General features: G+C 54.2%; 6 protein-coding genes across 6 annotated transcripts; 5 read left to right on the top strand and 1 right to left on the bottom strand.

Moving 5' to 3' along the window:
- Positions 1-63: 63 nt before the first annotated feature.
- Positions 64-1,933, bottom strand: Z520_03611 (uncharacterized protein; the record flags this gene model as incomplete). The annotated part of the gene is made up of 6 exons (XM_016774121.1): positions 64-233; positions 291-342; positions 393-801; positions 854-981; positions 1,035-1,258; positions 1,318-1,933. The coding sequence occupies 6 exons, from the start codon at positions 1,931-1,933 to the stop codon at positions 64-66; spliced, it is 1,599 nt and encodes a 532-aa protein (XP_016635067.1).
- Positions 1,934-2,817: 884 nt separating this feature from the next.
- Positions 2,818-4,637, top strand: Z520_03612 (uncharacterized protein; the record flags this gene model as incomplete). The annotated part of the gene is made up of 5 exons (XM_016774122.1): positions 2,818-3,168; positions 3,280-3,432; positions 3,500-3,629; positions 3,711-4,347; positions 4,472-4,637. 5 exons carry the CDS (start codon positions 2,818-2,820, stop codon positions 4,635-4,637), a joined length of 1,437 nt encoding a protein of 478 aa, XP_016635068.1.
- Positions 4,638-5,496: 859 nt separating this feature from the next.
- Positions 5,497-6,381, top strand: Z520_03613 (uncharacterized protein; the record flags this gene model as incomplete). Its single annotated transcript, XM_016774123.1, has 2 exons — positions 5,497-5,863; positions 5,930-6,381. The coding sequence occupies 2 exons, from the start codon at positions 5,497-5,499 to the stop codon at positions 6,379-6,381; spliced, it is 819 nt and encodes a 272-aa protein (XP_016635069.1).
- Positions 6,382-6,974: 593 nt separating this feature from the next.
- Positions 6,975-8,207, top strand: Z520_03614 (uncharacterized protein; the record flags this gene model as incomplete). Its single annotated transcript, XM_016774124.1, has 3 exons — positions 6,975-7,370; positions 7,418-7,847; positions 7,900-8,207. 3 exons carry the CDS (start codon positions 6,975-6,977, stop codon positions 8,205-8,207), a joined length of 1,134 nt encoding a protein of 377 aa, XP_016635070.1.
- Positions 8,208-8,879: 672 nt separating this feature from the next.
- On the top strand, positions 8,880-10,714 carry Z520_03615 (uncharacterized protein; the record flags this gene model as incomplete). Its single annotated transcript, XM_016774125.1, has 6 exons — positions 8,880-9,243; positions 9,309-9,429; positions 9,487-9,714; positions 9,771-9,891; positions 9,945-10,054; positions 10,156-10,714. The coding sequence occupies 6 exons, from the start codon at positions 8,880-8,882 to the stop codon at positions 10,712-10,714; spliced, it is 1,503 nt and encodes a 500-aa protein (XP_016635071.1).
- A 1,225-nt stretch (positions 10,715-11,939) lies between these two features.
- Z520_03616 (uncharacterized protein) lies at positions 11,940-13,064 on the top strand (the record flags this gene model as incomplete). Its single annotated transcript, XM_016774126.1, has 1 exon — positions 11,940-13,064. One exon carries the CDS (start codon positions 11,940-11,942, stop codon positions 13,062-13,064), a length of 1,125 nt encoding a protein of 374 aa, XP_016635072.1.
- Between the last annotated feature and the right edge of the window lie 365 nt (positions 13,065-13,429).

Consider the following 13,429-nt stretch of genomic DNA (forward strand, 5'->3'; position numbering starts at 1 on the left):
CAAGCCTCTCTTGTCTTTACTTCGAATGAAGACGCCTTGCTTGTTGAGGCCGCACCTGGGAACTCATTTCTCTTGATAGGCACTGATTTCGAAGCTCGGTACGTCTGGCAACTCATCGGACGAGAGCACTATGGGTTTTACCCACCTGTTACCCCATCGGTGGAGCACAAAATAAACAGGTGGCAGGCACAGGGCGCAGATAATTGCTTGGGTGCCGAAGCACCATCCATATCCTGGGCGCAAAGGTCAGCATCAAACCCTCCCATAGCGGCAGTTGACGTCTTCCTTACCGACTGCGGCGGTCCAGTCGTAAATATACCAGGGAACAATAAATGCGGACATCTGTTCCGTCAGTCTCGACGACCATGAAACTGCGACTCAAGTTCACTCACATTTATGATGACGGAATAAAATGTTATGACCTCAATGGCGTGCTCTGGGTAGCTGTCCACGATATATGTCGACAAAGTTGTGTTGCCGGCTTGAAGGCCGACCGCAAACAGGAAGAGCGAGACCTGACCGACCATCCAGTGCCATCCTTCCTGAACCGAAGCTCCCCAGACAGCAAGCCCGATGGCAGAGAAAAGGGCGCCGGGATAGCCCAGCCACAGCCTCATTTCTGGTGTTCGCTGGCCGTGGTTTTTGTGCGCAAGGCGGACAACGATCCAGTCGCTCAAATGGCCCGAGCAGAATATCTCTGCAAAGATGACCCCAACCAGGGCGCCTGTGAAGAACAAACCCTGAATCTGGATCTTGTACTCCGCGTACGCCGCAGGGATCATTGAGAGCAGGGCCACGATCCTGTGTTGCTTTAGTCCTTGTTCCTGGGGATACGCCGCCGAGGCTCGCTTACCACCAATAATGGAGAAATATGTATCCACAAACACTGGCGACCAGCTTTGGGTACGCCCACAGCTTGCAGAATGTGATTAAGGTTGCCCAAGGTTTTGGATGGGGCACCCCTGGGATTTTGCGGATGTTCTGAAGGGGTGTCAGCATGTCATAGCACCATTGCTTCCAGGGACTCGTCTCACCAGCCAGGGGAGTTGTTTGGTTCTTTTAATGTCGACAGCAGTATTCTGCAGGGTCTCCCCACGCGCCTTGGCCGTGGCTTGTTGGAGCTCTAGAGCAACAACATGGGCGCGAGGATATTGAGTTTCTGGCAGAAATAGAAGTTCCCAGAGCAGGAGAAATGCGAAGGCTATGGTGACGTGGTAGGCCACCCAGTATTGGTTCACGGTGGCTATGAACCCGCCAACTGTCACATTGTGGTCAGTCCTCCTCTACTCTTTCACTTGGAAGCGAAGGCAAGCTTACTGAGGCCACCCAGGACACTTCCTATGTTTGCAGCCATGGCCCAGAGACCGATGCGATAACCCCGCTCGTGCTCCCAAGAGATGTCATTGATGATACTGAGGCCCACGTTGGCGGCAGGACCGGCTGCAAACCCCTGGAAAAACCTGGCTGCCATGTACTGGCCGATAGATTGTCCTTTGATCGAGGTGCAACCACTGGCAAGAACTGCGATCGCAGTGGCGATGATGGTTACCACTCGGCGGCCGTACGTCTCTGCCAGCGACGAGGTGACCAGAGGGCCAAATGCGAGGCCAAAGGCAGAGATGCCGAAGGACCAGTTGACTTGATTGTACGAGGCATCGAATTGCTCCTCGAGGAGCGAGAACGAGGGCACCGGGGCAGTGGTCAAATAGGTCAGCAGGAAGTAAAAGAAGCACACGATGCCAATGATGTTGTACTTCTGCAACTTGGACCAGTTTAAAGGATCGAGGGAGTCTTTGGTCGGCCTCGGCATCAACGGTTTGTCTCTAGCCTCAACTGGCAGATGGTATATGTTGGCCGCGTCAAGTGGGGTCGTTTGGGTCGTGACATCTGCTGCAATGGACTTTTTTTTGGTGCTAATCACATCTGAAGACATGTTCGCAGTCAAGGCAGCAGCTGGGTGGAGAGTATTGAGTAATGACAAGGGCGGGGTTCTGGACTGTCACTTGCAATGGATCATGGCGGATTGCAGTCCATATATACACGTCCGAAGCACGCCGGGATACATCGACAGGAAGCCGTAAGAGTGGACAATCAAGATAAAGGCTCGATTCATTCATGTTGTAATAAGACTGGTTTGCCAAAAAGTAGTCATAGTGGATGACATTGGGCTAGACTGGAGAAGGCAAGTTGGGGAGATGAGCAGGCTAGACGGGACCAGACATTGATCTCGAGCCTTTCCGGCCATTGTTGCGCCCATCTACGCGCGAGCCGTCGGAGCCATTAGCAATTGATTTGCCCCTTTATCGCCGTTTGGCCATGCTGCATATTGTGGGAACGTCTGGACTAGTCCCAAAGGGGAAGGATGAAGAGATGGCGGAGCCATAGGTAGATAGACCTCCCGGAATTTGTCGATAGCAAATACCCACCACCACTTGATTCTTGTTCTCCGCCTTGGGACGCCCATCCCATCTCACACCTCCCTGTCGCGTCGCTACTCTCTAGTCACCATATGAAGTAAGGGAACCAAATCTGCATTGAGGTGGCGGTCATGCCCTGATCGCCACAACCTTCCCGCTTTGGACGGTTGTGTCAAAAGTGTTGTCCAATTCTCAGTGAATCACGTTGAGCCTCCTCGTCCCATATATGATATATGGTCCTCACAGCTTTGGAACAAAACCCAAACAGTGTCCCGCACTTTGGAACAGGACAACTGCTGGGACCCAGGAAAAGAGCAAAAGATTGCTGTGCGCCAGCTGAATTGACCTACTCGACTACACCCATTTTCCAAACCAGCCTGCTATCACCAGCGCTGGCACCATGTTATTATGGCTCCTCCCCTACGTGATCCTCGTCGCAGCCCTCGCCAAAGTCGTGCAGAGGTTTCGCTCCCCCGTGGCCAAATTGCCAGGCCCCCAATACACGGCCTGGACATCGCTGGTGCTCAAGTACCACGAATTCACGCACGGGCGACGCCTGTACATCCACGATCTCCACCAAAAGTATGGACCGGTCGTCCGACTGAGCCCTAACGAGGTGTCGTTCGCGACCGCCGACGCGGCCAAGGAGATCTATGTGTCGGGCGGCAGCGGGTACGACAAGACGCCCTTCTACTCGCTATTCACGCAGTTTGGGACGCGCACACTGTTTTCGACGCTCCCGCGGGCGGATGTAAGTCTTCCCCCCAATTTTTCCATTCTGTTTCGGAAGGAAAAGTCAACTGTGTCTGTGTAGTCGATCAAGAATCTGTGGCTAACTCTGGCCGGGAGTCGCCGTTTCCAGCACAGCTACATGAAGCGCTATCTAGCCGACCGGTATGCCAACACGAGCATCATGAAACCCGACGTCCTCAACGGCATCTCCCAGCATGCGCGGGACTTTCTGAACAAGTGTCTGGATCAATGTCATGGGAATGATGGGTTCGCTGACATCTATGTAAGGATTTCTGCTGGGCTGGGCTGGCCGGCCAGTGCAAGACTAACGTGAGGGCCCGGCGTCTCAGGTATCTCTGCACTGCTTCGCGCTGGACGGAGTGACGCATCAGCTGTTTCATCCGTACGGTACGCATGCCAACAGGGACGAAAAGGATCTGCGTCTGATGCAAGAACTGTCTTATCATGACAGCTTGAAAAGTACGTTTAGAACCACCCGGTTTAGAATGGCGCATAAGAGCTCGTGTTCGAAAGTACTGTACTAAAACAGACTGCTCCCAGGCAATATCGCCATCTATTACATGCCGTGGCTCTCCGGTGTGATCCACTATATCAGCCCGCCCAAGCCCGCACCTTTATCGAATGACTACGTCCTCAGGACCAGCGCACTTCCGTCGCCGTCGCCGTTCAGCCTCCTCTCGAAGCTTCAGGCACAAGCCAAGGCCACCGACATGGCCCCCTACGCCGTGCCCGCCGAGTGCAAGGACCACCTGGCAGCAGGGGTCGACACGACAGGCGACGCGCTCTGTTTTCTGATGCACCACCTCTCTCTACCCACGCCGACATCGCAGCGTATTCAGGGCCTTCTGCGCAAAGAACTTACCGAAAACGCCGCAGCCCCTTTCGATCAACTTCCCTACCTCGACGCCGTGGTCAAAGAAGGCCTCCGCTGTTTCCCCCCAATACCCATGTCAATGCCGCGATACGTGCCTTCCGGGGGCAGCACGATCGAAGGCTACTTCATCCCGCAAGGAACCATCGTGAGCTGCCAGGCGTACACGCTGCACAAGGACCCTACCGTGTTTCCGCAACCGTTGGAATTCCTGCCAGAGCGCTGGCTCGACAAGTCCGGCGAGGCCGAGAGAAACAGGTTATCCTTCGCCTTCTCCCTCGGCGGAAGGGGGTGTCTGGGTCGGCAGTGAGTCCTTTCTTTTCTTTTTCTTTGTACCTTTTTATTGTCCCCGCAACTTCTCGACCCCCTCCCTTATTTCTCCTCTATCATCGAACAAGATCCTCTATTAACCTCTCTCCACCCCAAAAAGCCTCGCAATAGCTGAGATGAAACTCCTCCTCCGCGAGGTCTATTCCCAGTGCCGCACGACCCTGTCCAGCCGGATGGACAGCGACATGGACATGGAGGACCAGATCATCGCCAGCCGGCCAAAGGGCCAGAGCTGCAAGCTGGTCTTCGAGAAGGTCGTCGCATGATCTGGGAACGAACAACGCCTACTTTTGTGATCATGTTTGTCCTTCGGTTTGATTGGCACGGAGACGATAGGACAAGGTATCTCGCTTTCCGTTCCTTTGGCGCCTGTTTCCTTGGTATTGGGGAAGCAGAGGCACCTAGAAGGTAAAGTTAGTTAAGAGTTTAGTTGAAGCTTTAAGTATATTCATTAGAGGCTTAGTTAAAAGGATCACTTAAATTCAATGCCAAGAGCTAAGGTTCCAATTCCACAGAAGATAGAGGCGACAAACATTACCAAGGCAGGTACCTAGGTAGGTACTAGGTATGCGACAAGCGGCATCGGCGTAATCTTTCAAACGTACAGCCTGTCAGACACCCTCTCCACACAGATCAACTATCTGTACGGTACTGTACCGGATCTAAGGCTAAACCGAACCAGCTAGCAACGGCAGCTCCTGCGCCCATAATCTTACATACGAGTACAAGTACCTCGCGATGGATAGCGCGCCGCCGGCTGCTTTGTGAGCGCAAACGAAAAGGGAAGGTCAATTTACAAATGCGACTATAAAGGGACCATGTAAGCGCTGGGAACGCGTAAGAGATACGGAAGCATTGAATTCAGCAACCGCCCTTCGTGCAAGACAGCTCGTGTGTTTGCCCAGGTTTAGAAGCATTGCAAATTCCCCTACAAAGCGGCATTTCTATCCAGAACCCAAAGCCATAGGTTTGCGATAAGGTCGAGACCGAGCGAGGATTTTGCAAGGCATACCGCATTGTCACTACAGAGTTTGAAGGGTTTTACAGAAGACATCAAAGGCGCTTTTCTTTCTCTTTAGCTTCTGGCAGCATAGGCTCAGCCCGTTTGTCCACCCGTCGCCCATCATGCCGATCCGTCCCGCTACCAGATCCGATATACCTGCCATGGCGGAAATATATGCCGCAGCTTTCAGGGCCGACCCTTTATTCCGGTTCCTGTTCCCTTACGTGGACGAACACCCAGAAGCGTTCGTTCAGGCCGCCAGAGAGAACCTTTCGGTGGCGTGGTGGGATTTTGGCCAAATTCTCATGGTGTCGTACAAAGCCAGCCAAGGCAGCCCGGGACAGGGTCAGGACGAGCGGACTGCATTGCTGGCCAGTGAAGCAGCGAAACAAGATACTGAAAGCCTAACCCTCACGGGCTTCGCCCAGTGGGAACGGATGGGCAAAGGATGGGAGCACCTACATGGGATTTGGGGGTGGTGGGATCCTCGTAAGTCAGACGTCTTTTCCACACTACAAAGCATTCGTCCTCTAACCTTTTAGCGATGCTGACCAGGTCTCTTGATAAAGCCTACGGTGTCGACATTCTACAGAATCCGCCGATACATTTGGCCCAACAAGGCGGCAGCGCGGCCAACCCCAGAGGATCCTGACCCCCTGACCATCTGGAACTTCGTCCCTCGCATACTTCCTTTCTGCGGTCACTTTTTCAGTGCACCGCATCGTCAAGTACGCTGGTCATTGGAGGTTCTAGGCGTCCATCCCGATCATCAAGGCAAAGGGTATGGGAGAGAGCTTGTAGAGGACGGACTATTGAGAGCGAAGAAGGACCCGGAAGGAGACCTTCCCGTGTGCGTTGTTGCTGCCGACGGCAAAGAAGCTTTCTACCTCAAGGTCGGGTTCAATGAGATAGTTGGGTACACGAGCAAGACGGTCGCGGAGGACGGCAGCGACAATCCGTTGAGGCAGAATGGGATCGGGGGTGGAGCGATACTCTGGACGAAGTGAGATGAGAATCGGAATATAAGCTGAATGTTGCAAAACACCGGAAGCCGCACTTCGCAGTCGGCGGTCCTCTTTCTACAATGGCTAGACGTAATTACAAACAGTGCAAATAGGGCAAACAGGGCAAACATCCAAAACATTGCGATGCTACATCTACACCCAATAAACAGACCACCTCATTGGCAACTTGCACCATTCCAGTTTCCCCTCCTTCATGACAAGCGAGTCGACAAATCGACGCTTTCCATAAGTCGAACCTCGGCTTGCAGCAACCAAGAGGAGGCCTGCCTATCCCAGGCGGAGAAGCGTCATGTTTGGAGAACTCCAGGACGATCTTGGGGGAGCGGATCATGGTCAATCGCTCCTCCGGCCTTGTAGCACGCGTTGCCGCGACGCAATCACGCAATCGTCTCACTGCCCGTCCTGAGAGCTGAGCAAGGAGTACTCGGTTCACTGCTGCAACCCCGCATTTTGAGAGGCACGATCGTCCATCTACCTTTAAACATCGCCGCTCACGCTCCCGACTGAAATGTCTGACGTGCTTTGGTAACTGAGGCACTCCTCTAACCGTGAACAGCAGCATCACACACCCGAGAATGGCGCCCTCTGCCATCGACACTGAACCGGCACCGCAGCCAGCAAAACATGTTCTGATCAAGCCTTGGAGTCGGCCACAATATACGAAAGAGGAGCTTGATTGGGCTCCACTTACTACAATCGACCTATCCCGTTTTGACGAGGTAGGAGGCAAACAAGAGTTGGCTAAACAACTTTATGATGCCGTCACTCGGGTCGGCTTCTGGACTGTCGTCAATACAGGCATCGACGACAGCAAGGTTCTCCGTCAATTCAGCATCGGCAACACCTTTTTCAAGCAACCAGTTGAAGAAAAGCGCTTCTTCCCTTGTAATTTTGCAGAAGGAGAGTACTTCGGCTACAGGGAGAACTCCCGCTGGGTAGGAGATACTGGCGTCAAAGAGAACGTTGAGATGGTGTGTTCTTTGCTTTCATTGAAACGCAGCAAGCTCATCCTGTCCAGCTCAATATCCAAAAGCCTATTCCTTTCTATGAGAATGTGCCGAAGCATCAAATCGTCCGGGAAAACTGGGAAGAGATTTCGGCATTCCATCGCGAACTATGGGACAAGGTCCTCCGCAAGCTATATGTGCTTATTGCCATTATTCTCGAGCTCCCCGAAAACTATTTCGTGGACGCACATGCTTACGATGGAGAGTCCGATGACCACCTTCGATACATGATCTACAATATAAGAACTCAGGACGAGTGGGACAAGGCTCAAGCGTATACCACAGGCGGCCATACAGACTTTGGCAGCCTCACCTTACTATTCTCGCAGCACGTCGCAGGCTTACAGATCCGGACACCTGAAGGGCAATGGAAGTGGGTGAAACCGGTTGAAGGAGGTATCACGTGTAATGCAGCCGACACTTTGTCTTTCCTTACAAACGGTAAGACTGGGCTGTCGATCAGGACTATCAGGGCGACTAAATGAAAATACAGGCTTCATCAAATCAACAGTGCACCGGGTGGTCACACCTCCAAAAGATCAAATGCACATCGCTCGCCTAGGCTTGCTCTATTTCAGTCGCCCTGGAGCTCAGACTCCTATGAGGACCGTCCCATCACCCGTCCTTGAGCGTCTTGGTCTGCTATCGGACGAGGACAGGGACCCTAACAAACCCGTTCCTACAGGGACCGAGTACGTCCGGGCGCGGGTTAAAGATGTACATCACAAGACGGTGATAGAAAAGCGCGAAGGGACCTCTTTCAACTTCAAGGGAATGAAGGTCCAGAACTACTATGACTAGGGCTGAGAAGATGGCGAGGATTCATGACTGGGGTCACGAGCAATGATAAAGGGCACCGTCCAATCGCCTTGGCCCAGTATAGCCAGCCATTGGTCGAATCCGTGGCCTGAGCGATTCTAGAATGAGATTCCGTTGGCCGGTGATATCGTTCCTTGTCCCAGAGGCAAAATGCAGTGGTGAGGTGTGGTCGCTTAGCCCATTGTATAAGCCACGTGTGGTATGCAGGTGCATTTGAGGAGCGTCTCAACGGTACGGAAGATGGCTTGGCCACGTGAGGGTCCCTCTTATCATGCGGCGTTGGGCCTATCACACTGGCAAGAACTGGACATGGATCTCCGCAGGCGAAACTCGCTGCTCGTGGTATGGCAGTCAATTGAACAATGTGCTTTGATTACCCCACATCATTGGCTATCCAGCCTCGCTCCACCGTGCAGTATTCCTTCCTCTTTAGGGTCCATGCCACTCAATGCTACATCAAGCTATCGCCGGGAAAAAAATCTGCTGCATATCGAGGTGGCGCTGGCGAGAGCCGTCGCTTGGAGGGTCGATCTCGGCCGCAAAGGAACAATATAATGCAGGCTGGTGCAGCAACTGGCATGGACACACGCCCGTCAGCTCCAGTTTCTACCCTGAGAGCCCCCTTTTGCTTGTGTCCAACACTAACTTGACAGGATGGAGCACGAGAAACAAGTCCAGGAGAGGAAGTTTCCTGCCTCTCAGGAATACGATGCAGACCAGGAACGGGATATTGCTATCCACACCGCGCCTCTCGCCGAAGTGCCAAAGTCGCGATGGGAGCGATCGTGGCCAGTCATCGCTTGCGGCGCTGGGCTGTTCTCTGACGGGTACCTGAATGGTGTTATCGGTTCAGTGTCGACAATGCTTGCCATCATCTATGGGGACGAGTACACCAAATCCAACTATAAGAGTGCTGTCCCCAGTATTGCCTTTGCGGGCACCGTGGTGGGACATTTGTTCTTTGGGATTCTGAGCGACCATTGGTCTCGTCGCAATACGTTGCTCATTTCCACCTTCAGTACGCGACCCCCGTCGTGGATCTGATCCTTCGCAGAAACTCGGTGCTAATGTGAAGTGGAATAGTCCTCATCATCTTTTCAATCCTCTGCGCAGGCGCATACGGAGCAGGTGGCAGCACTGGCGGTCTCTTCGCTGCTCTATCTGCCTATCGTTTCCTGATCGGCCTCGGTATTGGAGGGGAATAGTAAGGGCCCTCCGTTCCCGTGTCTCGCTCGAAAGCTTTACTGACGGTCTGCAAAAGCCCTGCCGGGTCGGTTGGTGCAGCCGAATCGACGGGCGAGCTCAAGAAAGGCCATCGCAATCGCTGGTTTATTCTGGCCACTGACTTTCAGATCGATCTGGGTTTCGTCGTCAGCGCATTCGTCCCCATGATTGTGGTGCTTGCGACTGGTGAGAACCATCTGCGCGCAGCATGGAGGATCTGCCTGGCACTGGGGGCGATTCCACCCCTGAGTCTGCTTTACCTTCGGTAAGTCGCTCCTGGTTGGATGTGATGGGCCTCCCTGGTTTACTGACGCACCTCAGAATCAAGCTTAAGGAACCGGAACAGTATAACCGCAACAAGATGCACAAGTTCCCCGTGTGGCTGATTGTCAAGTTTTATTGGTGGAGATGCACAGTTATCTCGATCATCTGGTTTGTCTATGTGAGTCTGATCACTTGTGTCCGGCATTGAGCAAGATCCTGACCGAGTCGCAGAACTTTTCGGCCTATTCCTTTGGCATTTTTTCGTCCGCCTGGCTGGTCTTTATCCTCCCCACCAATGCACCGCTGTGGCAGAATTTCGGGATGGCTACAGCGATCAACAGGTGAGTTACCCTGTTGTAAGACCGTCTCTACGACCGTGTCGATCAATATCGCCGTGCTTTGGCACAGATTTCCGTACAAGGGGCTAACAAGTGTTTTGCAGTTTTTGGATTCCAGGTTCCTTCTTTGGTGCTTTCCTGGCTGATTGGATTGGTCCCAAATGGTGCTTGATCTCGGGTGTCTTGTTGCAAGGCATCGTCGGCTTCGCCATGACGGGCGCGTATCCAAGCCTGGACCACCCCTCTCGAGTGGCCGGGTTCATCATCCTGACTGGTATCTTCATGGCCTTGGGGGAGGTTGGCCCCGGCGACAACATCGGCCTCTTCGCGTCCAAACTCTCCTCCACCCCGATCCGTGGACAGTTCTACGGCATTGCAGCGGCGTGGGGGAAAGTCGGGGCCTTTGTCGGCACGTACGTGTTTCCGCTGTTGATCGATGCTGCCGGCAGCGACACGGTCAAGCAGGGGCAATATCCCTTTTGGGTCAGCAGCTCTCTGTGCATCTTCAGCGCGGTGGTGGCGTTTGTGGGATTGCCGAATGTTGGCCAGGGCATGATCGAGGAGGAGGACGAGAGGTTCAAGCGCTACTTGGAGGAGCACGGATACGACACGAGCAGTTTGGGAACCAAGAAGTTTAGGGAAGAGACAGTTGGGGCACTGTAGCTGGGTCGAGACGGGCTGCTTTGTTTGGAGGGGTTGGAGAACAGCAGCAGCCGGGAAGGAGATATATGGAATACGTTACCTTGTCCACACCAGTGAGAGCGGTTCTCGATGATGAATTGCCCAGGGGTCAATTTAATGCACAATAATACCGTCCTCTTCATGAGTGGAGGAAAACAACAAGTAGTACCTCTCATACTCGTCCGGCATCTCCAAAACAGGACGCAATTTGCCCCCGGAGCGATATAATATCGAAGACGAGACCCACGCTCACGAGTGATTACCTTGTCCTTATTCCGCAAGCGTTGACTTCTTGATGGGATAGCCAGTACTGTTGAGCTGACTCAGACTGACCTCTCTCGTACGTTTATGTATGTGTGTGTGCGCGTGTGAGACTCTGCTGGGATCCTGCGGGATTGGAGAACACAGCAACATATTACCGTCTGGCGAGCTGGGTGCCATCTATGGACTACCTAGGTATTATTCCTGGTTCCAACAAGAAACGAGGTGGACCGCATACGTCATAAGGGCACGCGAAGCTGGGCTGATCGGCGGGCAATCCACCGAGACGAGGCCCTGCATACGAGACTTAAACCGTCCCCCGATCAGTGTTGGTCTGCAGATGGGGGGACAATACCTGTGATGGGGACGGAGACGGCGACAGCGAGCCACAAGGAAGAGGAGAGAGGGAAGGATGAGGAGGAACAAGGATCTTCAGGCGTCCCGTCCCGCTGCTGTCGCGTTCTCTCTGGCCTGGAAATCTACGTAAGTCTCTATCGAGCACGTACGACATAAAAAGGGCACTAGGTTTATATATCATGCACTTACCTGGGTATGTATGTACGCTCTTATATGTGGAAACCACAAAACGCAACCCGTCTCGAGCGTCAGCGCACAGAAAGTAGGAACCACCTCGCAAAGAAGCCCACACTTACCCACCCACTCCTCCCTCATCTCTTAGGCGCCCCAGTTGCCTGATCCTTTAGGAGCGCCTGTGGTGATGCGACTATATAAAAGCCTGTGAGCGAGTTTGATCTGACCCCCCAACCAACGACGGGGACTTGCTCGACGCCAATATCTGCTCAAAATACACGCATTTGACTGGGGTCCAGGAACGAGAACAAGCATAAGCATCGCTTTGAAACCAAAAGTCACAGTTACCTCTGGAAAAGGACAGTCCCTTTCTCTACAGAATTCTCTTGGAACAGCGTGAGTGTGAAGAATCACTATGTCGACGACTACCACGACCACCACTCAGGCCCATCCTTCGTACTCCGTTGCGCTCGAGGGCAAGGACAAGGACACGCTGACCGCCTCATTCAACTACTGGGGCAGCACTTCGGCGCCTCAAGAGTCGGAGATCCAACTCATCTTCACAGGCTCGTCGACCGAGCTGCAGCGCGTGCAATGTCCCGTCAGCGATATGCGCGCGGCGGGCCTGTCGACCTTTAACCTCTCTACGCACGGTTTCCAAGTCCTGCGGCACTCGTCGAACCTGCTGCCGCCGCAGCGCGCCAGCGTCCCGGACTTCCACGACACGGACCTGGTCAACGGCAGCTACTGGCCGGAGCTCGCGTCGATGCTGAAAACGCAACTAGGCGTCCGCTGCGCCGCGGCCATCAACACCACCGTCAGGGACATGGCGCAGAAGGCGCCCGACAACAACAACAAGACTGATGACGGGTCGTTCGACCCCAAGAACCCGCGGCCGGCAAAGCGGAGCCTGCAGCCCTTCTTCATCGTGCACGGCGATTACACGGCAGCCGGGGCACGGGCGCAGATGCGCGCCGTCGCGCCGACGTTCTTCGCGGACAACCACAATGAAACCGGCACGACGGAGGCGGAGCGCGATGCCTTCTTTAACCTGCGCGCCGAGATCATCGCCGCCGAAGACGCCGCCATGCAACGCGAAGGTGTCACCGACCATTGGGAGTGGAGTGGGAACAATTACAACGGTCCGCGCTGGTCCATGCTCAGCGTGTGGCGGGCGCTGGAGCCTGTGCGCCGCGACCCCCTGGCCGTGCTGGACCCGCGCAGCCTGCAGCCCGGCGACGTCGAGACTCCCTACGTCGCCCTCCAGCGTGTGTACAAAGCGCGGCCGGGCTTCGAGCCCGAGTTCCGCAGCGAGAACATGATCGCCGTCGCGCCCGAAGACGGCTGCTCCCACCAATGGTACTACATCAGCGAGCAGCAACCGGACGAGGTCTATGCCCTGAAGCTGTTCGACAGCGAGGCGCATCGCAGTCGCAGTCGCGTCGCGCCGTGGGTCGCCCACAGTGCCTTCGCCCTGCCTGGCCAGGAGGACCAGCCGCTCCGGAGAAGCGTTGAGGTGCGCATGCTGGTCATTTGGTAGCGAATATACCCACCCACCCACCCAATGGTTCATGATGGATTAGGCCCCCTTTTGAGTTGACAGGGGGCTTTTCACGGTGGGCTCCTGTACAAGTCGCGGAAGTTGGCAGAAGCTGTGCCTTGTGCCTGGGAAGAAACCGGTGATTAGATTTTCAAGGATAGGAGGTGTATCATGATTCACGATGAAAAGTCGCGTCGCGTCGAGTCATCTTGACATTTGTGGGATACGAAGCCTTAATATAGATCTTCATGTTGATTTCAACTCGCTGCCTTTCTAAACTCTGATCTTTTGTACGCGTCGACATCTAGCGACCACGTTCACTAAATAGCCACGGCTCCCCCTCCCCATCACAAGCTCTGATGGCT

Source organism: Fonsecaea multimorphosa (assembly GCF_000836435.1).
Source record: "Fonsecaea multimorphosa CBS 102226 unplaced genomic scaffold supercont1.5, whole genome shotgun sequence".
Taxonomy (NCBI): domain Eukaryota; kingdom Fungi; phylum Ascomycota; class Eurotiomycetes; order Chaetothyriales; family Herpotrichiellaceae; genus Fonsecaea; species Fonsecaea multimorphosa.